Consider the following 12,213-nt stretch of genomic DNA (forward strand, 5'->3'; position numbering starts at 1 on the left):
AAAAGTAAAACTTTTAAAGATTAAATGTTCCAATTAGTTTTGTAATCATTCCTCTCTTCACCCCTAAAGTATTGCCCCATTAACAGAAAATGGTGTCAGAAGCACTTTATTGATGGAAATTCCTTCTGTGAGCTTCCAAGGGAAACAAAAAAAACATCATCAATATCACCAACAAAAAACAAACAAGTTAACAAAAACTCCCGAAACAAAACAAATAAAACCACTTCTGTGTCCCCGGCACTGACCACACAGAATGAAAGTGAACCAAGCCATTTTCGCACATCACTTGGAGTGTAGATTTATTTGGATTTAAGAATCTCCTCAACAAATTACATCAACCTCACTCCATTCCCTTCCTTAATAAAAATTATGACTGGACAAACATCAGACTTTTAAAATTCTAAAAGTAATAGAAAAGTAAAAATAGATTTCCTAGGGAAATCCCTCTCCTCAACCTTGCATGGTTTTGCTGCTTCTGTGAAATCTTTCTCTTTGGAGTAACTTGGTAGCATAGATTTTGTTTTGTTTTGTTTTGAAACAGGATTTGTACAAGGGCACTGAGTTAGAACTTGAGCAGATTTGTGGAGCGTGAGCTTTTACGAACAATAAGTTACCTCTGCTCTAAAAAGGAAAATGGCAAATGTAAATGAAAGAATGGGAACATTGGAAGTTCGTTTCATTATGTAATTTACGTCTTCCATTAGATAGTGCACCCTCGTTTAAAAATAGAACAAGAGAACAGAATGGTATGAGCACTCGAAAATCATCTGCAGCACTTTGAAGGGTTAAACCTGCTTAACCCATTCTTAGTCAGAGAATGGCACCAGAGAGTACAGCTCACCCCTTAAGCGTGGCTCGTTCTAAACCTGCGGTCTCCTCAGCTTTTCAGAGCAGTCATGCACTCTATTTCCGCCCCCCTCCCACCCAGTTTATAGGATCCATTCATAGCTACTCACTACTGCAGGATTTGACCTGAGAAATGCTAGGATTTATTAACTCAGCAGTTGTTTTGAAAAGTCCTTAAGTAATCTTTGCCCTTGTCCAGCAAGGGCACTGCTAGTCTCGAGTTCTCAGATGCAGCTGGTGAGGTTCTCGGCCAAGTTCTTCAGATGCAGGAATTTCTGCAGGACAACCTACTTTGACATGGCATTTACAAATCTTTAAACCAGGCTTCCTGGATCTAGGAAATGTTATTCCTGACTCCTTCGACCCAGATGCTGGCTAAAATTTAGTTTTTATAATCTGTAGGTAATCACTGGTTCTTTCCTCCTTCCTTCTTCCTAGGAGCTGGCATGGTGGTTAAATTTTTCTAAAACAGTCATATTAAGATGTTCAAAAACCCACTGCTGAGTCTCAGATAGAGGGTCACATCTGGCCATGAAAATCTTCTTCTCTGCGGGGTTGCAGTCCACACAGCTGTTGCTCACAGGATGGAATAATGTTCTGTCCTGGAGGGGTCAGAAAGAAAAGAAAGGACTGACATGATATACGGTGAATGACTGGAGTCCAAAATACAGACAGGAAGTAAACATATCCGGGTTTACATTTCAGTATATACCCAGAGTGTGAAAAATAGGCCATCTCCCAAATTAAACAATAACAGGTTGGAGAGCTGCATGGAAAACAGTTTCTCAGCGCCCATTGGCAGTACGTTGGGACTCCAAAGAGGTTCAATCAGAAACAGAGAATTCATTCCTTCACTGATTCTTTTAAAAAGTGATCCATCATTTTCTATTCTATAGTGAGTGCTTTGCTACATGCTTGGGTTTTAAAGATGCTAAGTATATGAGGTTGCTTGTCAAGTAGCTAATAATCTAGGTATTTGGGGAGAGGCACACAGACAAAAATGGTAATTTAGTCCATAGCAAACAACAACAGTAACACACACATACACACACACACACACACACACACACACAGACACACACACGGCCAGGAGAGTCATAGTCTTCCCTCCCTTTGTATTGAGCCTCTAATGGGAAAGAGAAATTTGAAAGAAACAGGCACCAAACAAGCTAGGTGCTCTGTTGCCCTCTTCAGAAGATACGGGGACGGAGATACCTGATACACAGGCAGAATCTCAATGTACAAACTCAAATTTATTAGCTCCGGAGCTTAGTACCTTCAACCCCTCTTTCTGCCATCACAGCTCTTCCTGTGATGCAATTCTCATTGCTTTCTGTAAAACGGAAGAGGCAGCCTTCACTTCTTTTTTACAAAGTTGCTAAGTACATGATAAAGATAACAGCTCTGTGAGAGACAGTTACCATCAGGATGCAAAGTTTAAGTGGTGAACAAGCCCACTATCTGAACAGGCTCTACTAACACACAGGTCTTTTTTTTTTTTTTTTTTTTTTTTTTAAGTAATCTCTATGGCCAGTGTGAGATTCAAACTCATGACCCCTAGATCAAGAGTCACATGCTCTTCAAAGTGAGCCAACCAGGAGCCCCAACACACACCTCTTTTCATTGTTCAAGTAGGGAAAAGGAAGTTAAAGCAAAGAGAAAAAAAATCTTTCCTTAACCACTAATAAAACTTTTTGTCTCTTACAGTGTCTATGGAAAACAAAGCCAAGAACATGTAAAAGCATCCTCAAATCACTGCTTAAATGTCAGGATCAAATGCTGTTTTTTTTAGGAAATGTCCAGGGGTTCTGATTATTTTCTTTAGCTGAGGAATATTGGACTCCCAATGCGTTTAGAGTTAAAGAGTTTCTCAGGCAACCTGTGTCAATATTCCCAGGTTGCTTCTGGATGTTGAGACTCCATTAACCAATATTTAATGTCCTTTTAGGATCCGGATGTTTGCACAGTTAGGCGCTGTGTGAAGGGAGAATAAGGAAGGAGAAAGGCAGTGCCTGCAATTTAGTGCTTGTTTCTATTTAGTGCAAGCAAAGAGCTCTGCCTAATACAAAGCCTCACTTTTCTGTTTTCTTAGGTTTCCTGGGTTTATTCGTGGATTTTACTTTCCTTCCACAAAGAGGGCTCCTGAGGCGTCCTCCATTTTCTTCACCTGAGGCTTTGCTAATGCAACTGCTGTTTGACAAGAGGGGAAACTCTGAGGAACTCTGTCCTACTCTGGGTGGAGGGGGCAGATTCTAGTGCGGAGGCGGCCCTGTAGCTCACCCCACGCATCCTTCTCTCTTGGGGCGAAGCTTATGATTAGAGACCCCTTCTCTCAACTGCAGTGCGCCCTTCCCTCTTGGTTCCCAGCATCTCTCACACTCAGTCTCCTGCCCCCTTCTACCAGTTTTGAGCTACATGGGCCTAATGAAAAACTGAAATCAGTTTTTGAAAGAGCCTTCTTAAGCTGTTAAGTTCCTGAACATTCTATGTGGCCTACTAAATTCTAATTCATTCTGTTCCCCGTACATGTACTTCTTTCTTCCCCTTACTTATCTGTGTTTCCTTCTATTGTTCCCTTTGTCAATAGCTCAAGTGGGGACCTTTAAATGCTCACAGTTTCTCCCCCAAAGCACATATTTCTATGAAAGCTAAAAAAAAAAAAATGAGAAAAGAAAAGAGTAGAATGCGTTCCTATTCTCTTTCCTTTGCCAGCTTGTGTACTCAGTCCGGATGCAAAAGCCAATCCTGATTTTCTAAACGGTATTTGCTGAGCTATAAGGTGATCGTATTTCTCCCAATCTCAAATTGGAACACATTCTCTGACAGATACAGGTATATGCATGAGGACAATCAGACAGGATATGCAAATTCAGCACAACCCTGAAAATCTGTTATTGTACTGCATGTTCAAATAAAAGTTGAAAAGTTGAATTCCCTAAATCCATCTATGGCTCTGAGAAGCTTCAGCAGCGAAATGAGAGGGTAGATAAGATTAATCTGTAAGGCCTCTCCTGGCCATAAAATTGAATGAACATTTTATTCCAAAGTTCACTGGTGACAGAGACAAATGCTGGGGCAGCAAAGTAGAAACTATCAACAATACTGAGTTGATTGATAGATTGATCGTTCTCTGGTTATAGACTGAGCTCCGTTCACCCTTGTCTTTGGAGTATCTGATAGGTCCTAGAGGCGAGGCTTCTGGAGGCCTTGCCAGCCTCTCCAGAGCCTGCTTCTTCCGCTTTTGACCTTGGGGGCTGTGTACATTGCCATGCTTCTACATCCTACCGAGCTTTTGGATTATGAAATGTCTCCGCTGATGGTTCTCTTGGCTGGAATTAAGTCAGTGGAATGGGTAATCGTTCGTCAATATGGTCTCTTCTTCTATGACAGCCCTTTGCACCCCTACCCTCCATCTCATGATAGGAGATGGTCGTAACAGAATTGAATACGATGTTTTTTCTTTGGAATAGACTTCTGAATGCTTTGGCCAGTCTGCTGTTCCAAAACCCCCTTAACGGGTGCTTTTAACCGGACTGCTCATTGTTCAGTCCTGACCGGGAAGCACAGCATGTGTTCTGGCTGTTCAAAGTGCAATACAGCAAACTATGTCTCTGGTAGGTCTCCCACCTTCCTTGCCTGCTTCCTCCCTTGTTTTTTCCCGGGTTCCTTTTATATCTTTTCAAAAAATGTTTATTTATATTTATTTGTGTGAGAGAGAGAGAGGGAGGGAGGGAGGGAGGGAGACAGAGAATCGCAAGCAGGCTTCATGTTGTCTGCGCCAGAGCCTGATGTGGGGCTTGAACCCACAAACCATGAGATAGTGACCTGAGCTGAGATCAAGAGCTGGATGCTTAACCGACTAAGCCACTCAGGTGCCCCTCCTGTTTTGTTTTTGCCTAGGAAAATTAGAAACCCTTGAGCAGGCAATGAAAAAGTTACATCCAGGGTTATGGAACTGCCCTTCATAATCAAATCGGGTCAGACTAAATATCCAGTTCTGGCCATTCAGCTCACGCTGTGAAAGGTGTAAAGTGGGCCTTTTCAGGTGGCTCGTTGAAAGGGACACCTCTCCAGAGCAGGCCTGTGATCTGATTGGCATCTGTGGGACACTCGTAGGCCAGCATTAAATTTGATTAGATGTCACGCTTCGACAGGGTTGGAACTTTGAAGGAATGAGTACGTTGTAGAAAGCATTCCATGTTGTGTTCAAGGTGGTAAAAGAACAAAACACCAGAGATGCAAAGACAATAAAAGAAGTGTGTGAGTTCACAGTGTTTGGAAAGATGATTCTGAGAATAAAACTCCCACATAGTAGAAGGCAACCTAGTAGTGGCTATAGGGCTGGGATTTTGCTCTGCAGGGAATTTGGATCAAATTCCAGGCAGGCCACGTACTTATGTGACCTTGGACAGTATTTAATTCTCACAACCCCAGGTTCCTCATCTGTAAAATATAGATAATACTATATCCTTTGCAAGTTCGTTGTAAGGATAAAACGAGTTAATATATGTAAAATTGCTCGCACAATGTCCTAAATATAATAAGCGATTCCACTCCGCATCTTCCCTTAATTTATTTTTAGCCAGGGAGCATCCCCAATTCTAAAAATCAGAATGTACAAACCATCTGGCCCAAGACCAGCTATTCAAGAACAAATTGCATTTTCTGAAATCCTGGCAAAGTAGAATTTGCAAAAATCAGCACCTTCCCCAACCAGTTATCCGAATTGTTATACCAGCACCTTCCAATTTAAACAAAAGGACTTATGGGGGTGCCTGGGTGGCTCGGTTGGTTAAGTGTCCGACTTCAGCTCGGGTCATGATCTCACTGTCCTTGAGTTCGAACTCCCTGTCAGGCTCTGTGCTGACAGCCTGCTTCAGATTCTGTATCTTCCTCTCTCTCTGCCCTTCCTCCTCCACTTGTGCTCTGTCTCTCCCTCTCTCAAAAATAAATAAACATAAAAAAATGTAAAAAAAAAAAAGGATTTATGGAACAAAGGTTTTATGTCCAAAAGGATTTATGGAACATGGCTCTGGAATGAGCCCTTCTTTGTAACTATGATCAGAGTTTGTATATGATTCATATGTTTCAGCCCTTTGCCTGAAATACAACACTGTTCAGGACAGCTTTCAAGAAGTATTTATTAACTATCTTTTGTTTTCTGGTATGTATTAGGAGATAGGCTTAGAAAGATAATCTCAGATGTATCTCCTGACCTAAGAAGTGGGGGAGACCAACAGGTAAACAAGAAATGTACGAAGTAAGAAAGTGCCAGAGAGATTGCAGATGAGGGAGAGTAAGACGTATTAGGGTATTTCAGACGTAGAGAAGAACTTGAGAACAGAGATGTGATAGCATGCGCATTTATGCATTCAATTTATTCAACAAAAATTTATTTGGGACCTACTATTATCAGGCACTATTTCAGGTGTCTAAGATGTATCAATGAACTTAGCAAGACAAAAATCCCTGCCCTCTTGGATCTTACATGCTAGAGGCAGGGTGGAGGTGAGTCACTGGGGGCACGGGCAGTAAACAATGAGTGTAACAGGTAAAACATACAGTCAGTGTGCAAACTGAAATAGGGCAGCAAAAGGACAAGTCATCGAGAAGGTGACCTTCGTGTAATCTTGCAGAAGGTGAGGGAATTAGCCGTGCCAATATCTGGGGGAAGAGAGTTCCAGACAGAGAGAATAGTCAGTGCAAAGGTGCTAAGCAGGATTGCACCGTGGTGGGTTAGAGGAGCTGCGAGGGGGTGGGTGGAGTTGGGGGGGGGGGCAGGGAGTAGGGCGAGATGGGATCAGAGGTAATGAAGAGCTAGATTATGTGCTGGGGACCAGCAAGTGATTTGGTGAATTCCAGATGATTATATCCAAGAGATATCATGCAGAGACTGGGGTGCATTGCTAAGGCTTGATTTTTCGTGCAAGTGTTTGAGGGGGGAGGGGTGTATTAAACCCATTGGAGGATTTAACACAGTGAGCCACAGGATCCATATTTTGGGTAGTAACAGAGAAGAGGGTGGAGTTGGGGTAGGGTGACGCTGGACTCTGGATGAGAGAATAGTCAGAGGCTACTGCAGTCATCCAGATTTAAGCCGGCAAAAGCAAAACCCAAAGCAACAGGGGTGAGTTGGAAGAGATGATCTATTTGAGAAGTAAATGTCTAGAACATTCTGATTAGTGGACTGTGGGCATTGAAGTGGGGGAAGAAGTGGATGACTGGAGGAAAAGCAATGCTGAGGCAAGAAATGTCGAAAAAGGAACAGGATCACCTGGGGGGAGAGGGGATAGTGATTTCGGTTTTAGGTATAACAAGTCGGAGGCAGCTATGAAGCATCCAGGTTCAGGCGTCCAATAAGCAGGTGGCTATCGACTGGACCTGAGGACTTTTCTGTGCACAGTGGGAAAAACTGAGTTGATTCCTTCTACTGACTATTCATTTCTGGGTGACATACATTGAAAGAGAATGCTTTTGCAAGACAGAGCTCTTTCTCTCCGATGCCTTTGGTGTCTCATATGGATGTGGCTAGTTTTTTTTTTAATTTTTTTTCAACTTTTTAAATTTATTTTTGGGACAGAGAGAGACAGAGCATGAACGGGGGAGGGGCAGAGAGAGAGGGAGACACAGAATCGGAAACAGGCTCCAGGCTCTGAGCCATCAGCCCAGAGCCCGACGCGGGGCTCGAACTCGGACCGCGAGATCGTGACCTGGCTGAAGTCGGCCGCTTAACCGACTGCGCCACCCAGGCACCCCGGATGTGGCTAGTTTTTAATCATAGTTTTATCCCTGACAATAATCTTTGATGGTCACTCGTCAGTGAGTTAGGTTTTCCATCTACAAAGTGAATGGCGTGGAGGGGAGAGAAGAATGAGATACGAGATAAAAATATCTGCCTTCCCACCTCTTAGCGTGGTGGAGAGGAACAAGGTTGATAGATGAATGTCCTTTGTGTTCTGGAAGAAAGACAAATTAGGCAGCTTTTTCCTGCCTATTTTTACTGTTGGCCTCTGGGAGAAGGCAAATAATACGTTGATAGGCATAACAGGGACAAAGCAGTCTTATTGTCTATCCTTTTCCATTTTTTTTCTTTGACAGAATTCCTCACAGGATGAGAAAATTGGTCTTCTTGCATCAGTGGCTAATTTGGTCAGTCAGAAATAATGCTTCTTAATGTCCTGACCGAGCCCCTTGGTGTGTGCACTGAGATGTCACCAGCTACAGCAAACCTTCCACCCCTACTCCTTGCTCTTCTCACTGGATTTTCCGGGCTATAGGCAAGTGATATACATGAGCGTACCCTCAATTCTCCAGAGGAGCCAGAATTATTAAAAAAAAAAAAAAATCTAATCTGATTTGTTAGATAACTGCTCTTCAAACCAATCAAAGCCTTCCTGGTCTCTTAGTTAAATTCTTAGCATGGCCGACAGGGTCTTGTATAGTCCTGTCCAGGCCAGATGTCTGGTTCTATAGGTCATCATTTTTCCTCACGTTCACAGCTTTCAACTGGCTTCTCTCTGTTTTCCCAAGAAAACCAAGATCTTGCCTCCCTCAGGGCCTTTGCATAAGCTGATACTATATCCAGGGTCTTTTTCTCTGCCACTTCCTTCACTTGCCTAATTCCTACTCATCTTTTAGGTCTCCATTTAAACGTTAGTTTGTAAGAGCAGGTTTGCCTACTTCTCTGACCTGGGTAGAGCCCCATGTTTTGTGTTCTCATATTATCCTGTAACTTAATTAATTAATTTATTTTTGTCTGCCTCCCCACTAGACTGAAAGCTCCAAGAGTAGGGAAAACCCATCTGCTCCATATCTTGTTTCCATCTGTCCACAGCTCTTCATCTCCCCTCGGTAAACCTGGGAATCATATGAACATAACAATAGCTGCTTTTTATTGAGTATGAATCTATGTATCTGGCAGTGCTACGTATTCTACATAGGCTTTCTCATTTTATCTACCTTAACCACATAAGCAATAAGAAATAGTGAATGTGGACAAACAGGAAGCTGGGCTCATTTTTTATTTATTCAACAAATACTAATTAAGCACCAACTATATGCCAGTCAGTGTTTTAGGTACTATATGAAAGAAAGCAGAGAAACATCTCTGCTCTCATGGGATTTACATTCTAATATCTAGCCAGAGCTAAATAAATACAATGGTACAAAACTCTATAATACAGAAATACAACTAATTAGCCCATTTCTCCCATATGTAAACTTGCTTGGAGAGCTAAGATCAAATCAGAGGTAGTTTGTTGAACACATGGTTTGTCATAGTGAACACTAATTGAACTCCTAAATGCCATGCCCTAGGTACATTTAAATTTTATTTAATCATTACAACAGGCCTTTAAGATAGATATGATTATTATCCCTTTTTTATAGATGAGGAAACAAAAATGCATAGTAAGGAAGTTTCCCGAGATCCCAGAGCCGGGACCCACCCTGGAGCCACAACCCAAGTCTTCAATCCCACAGGACCTAGAGCCTCTGCTCTGGATCTCTAAGCTATGTTTCACTGCCCTTCTTGGCTGAGCCAACCAGCAATCCTCCACCTCTGCTCATGAGCAAATGTTATTTAAATACTAACTGAAATGTTTACAGTTCTTATTACCTAGATTCTTTTCTGTTAGTCCAAGTGTTGGCAGGCATTTAACTCAGGAAGGCTTTATCCTTATGTTAGAGCCTGGGATAGTCTGCAATGGAGCCTCTCTTGTTCTGAGTGACGAGAGAGAACGGCAGTTAAGTTCGTTAGGTAAAATGCTAACCGGTAGGGATATTGCCAAGCTACCTAGAAATGGCAAAAGATAAAAGGTCATGCCAACCAGGTGCGACATACAAATAAAAACAAGAGTGGAAGATAACACTATCGAAAAGGCAGTTTTATTGCTGTGCTGAATGTATTTCCCTCCTGGGAGTTAACCTCCAGCTTGGTTGAATCCTTAATTTGAATCAAAGATCATAACTTCTTAGGGTGTAGTGACTTAAGTCTCCTATTAGAAATGGGGGTATGATGGAGATAGTGGGCATATTGCTTTCAGCAAGGCATTTGAAAATCTCCTCTTTGTTTTCTTTTGGGCAAGCTGGAGAAATATGGGCTAGAAGAAATAACTATTAGGTAAATCTGTATCGGTTTGAATACCTTCATCCAAATGATGCTCATTAATGGATCAATGCCACCTCTGTCTTACTATAGAAGGCTCAGTTCTTGGCCTTGGGTGTTGGGACCCACAACTGAGATGAGGGCATGGATGCGTGCAGATCTGATTCACGGATGGAATAAAACTCGTTTGACGGCTAATAAGCTAGATAGAAAAATCTAAATCCAGGTTGAGGTAAATCTGGTGAGATAGAATTTCGTAGAAATAAATGGATGGCTACATAAGTACAAAAAGACACATTATACAGGTATAAGAGTGTAGAGATGTATCTCTGAGAAAAATGAGAAAAAGACGTGAGTTTTTATACTGAAAATTTATTAAAAAGCTAAATATGTCAAGTTAAGGTAGAAAATCAAGAAACTAAACCTAAACTGACAAAAATATATTGCTCATAACAAAAGGGAGCTGTAGGCTTATAACAAAGCACAAGAAACAGATTGCATTTTCTTTGGTCGGGACACACCTAGACCATTGTGTTCTGATCTGGGTATCATGATATTTTCTAGAACTATTTGGAGTATGTTAGGAGTGAGTTGAGGAAGATCCAGGAAGTTGAAGTAGATCCAAATTAAGTCATATGAAGAGTCGTGGCAGGCAATTGGCCTATTGAATCAGAAGTAAAGAGTAAAGATCAGGCAAGCATTGTTCAAATATTTGGGATCTGTATTCAGTGAAATGGATTAAATTTAATTGGTGTGTTTTCAAAGGCCAGGGAAGAACTTTTTAATTTTTTAAAAATGTTTATTTACTTTTGAGAGAGAGAGAGCGAGAGAGAGAGAGAGCAAGTGGGGCTGGGGAAGAGAGACAGGGAGACACAGAATCCGAAGCAGGCTCTAGGCTCTGAGCTGCCAGCACAGAGCCCCACGTGGGGCTTGAACTCCTGAGCTGTGAGATCATGACCTGAGCTGAAGTTGATGGCTTAACTGACTGAGCCACTCAGGCAGCCTTGAGGGAAGAACTTTTCAATACTTGGGACTGTCTAGAAATGAATGAGCTGAACTGGGAGTGTGTGACTGCCTGAGTGCGACCACAAAGTCCAGGATTTTGTAGTGGGGCTTCGTATATCATAACCAAAGTTGAATTGCATGCCTTTTAATTAAACTCTTCGTATATACTTTTCTCATTTTTGGTCCTAAATCAATACCTAACCAGAATACTTTAAAAATAAGAACCTTGTGGCCTTCCATCTGGCATCTTTGTGGACCAGCAGGATTTCATGAGCTGAGAGGCCAAAGCCCTGGCATATATCACAAGTTACAATAAATAGTCACATGTAGGCACATGCCAAGACTTCCACCCACTCACTTTGTAAACTAATGTGACTGTTGCAATGTTATCAATGTAGCCGGAAAGGAAACTTCTTATCTGCGCTTCCTGTTTGATGTTATTTTTAAGTCCTTTCTAATAGGCAGTTAAACTATGAGAACACCCCAGGGAGTAATGAAGAATAGAAATTTAAACCTTTCACTTTTAGTCTTTGGGGAGGCTGTGTATGTGGTCGTGAGACAAAGAGATGTGCTAAGGATTTGTGTCTTGTGTTTTTTCTTTTTAGTTGGAAGTATAGTTGACACAACATTACACTGGTTTCAGGTTACAACATAGTGATTCAACGACTCTGTACCTTACGCGGTTGCTCACGGCAAATGTAGCTGCCATCTGTCACCACACAACGTTATTACAATACCATTGACGATATTCCTATGCTGTAGCTTTAATCTCTATGACTTACTTGTTCCATAACTGGAAGCCTCTACCTTTCACTTCCCTTCATTCTTTTTGTCCAACTCCCCATCCCTCTCCCCTCTGGCAAACATCAGTTTGTTCTCTGTACTTATGGGCCTGTTTCTGCTTTTTGTTTGTTCGTTTGTTTTTTAGATTCTACATACAAGTGAAATCCTATGATATCTGTCTTTCACTGACTGACTTATTTCACTTAGCATTATACCCTCCAAGTCCATCCATATTGTTGCAAATGACAAGCTCTCATCCTTTTTTATAGCTGAATAATATTCCATTACACACATACATATATATATCTCAATGTATATTATGAATGATATATATATATCAATGTGTATATGTATGTGTGTGTGTATATATATATATATATACACATATATATGTGTGTGTGTGTGTATACATATATATGTGTGTGTGTGTGTGTATATATATATATACACATATATATGTGTGTGTGTATACA

At 41.4% G+C, this 12,213-nt stretch overlaps 1 protein-coding gene across 1 annotated transcript in view; it reads right to left on the bottom strand.

The window, feature by feature from the left end:
• Positions 1-282: 282 nt before the first annotated feature.
• The window catches only part of GALNTL6 (polypeptide N-acetylgalactosaminyltransferase like 6), a 1,218,779-nt gene continuing 1,206,848 nt past the window's right edge, over positions 283-12,213 (bottom strand). The window contains exon 14 of the mRNA XM_086703864.1: positions 283-1,448. Within this exon, the coding sequence (XP_086559990.1) occupies positions 1,281-1,448 (168 nt within the window). The 3' untranslated portion in view covers positions 283-1,280. The remainder of the gene's footprint in view (positions 1,449-12,213) is intronic.

Source organism: Puma concolor, chromosome B1 (genome assembly GCF_028749965.1).
Source record: "Puma concolor isolate L17-30 chromosome B1, mPumCon1.1.hap2, whole genome shotgun sequence".
Classification (NCBI taxonomy): Eukaryota; Metazoa; Chordata; class Mammalia; order Carnivora; family Felidae; genus Puma; species Puma concolor.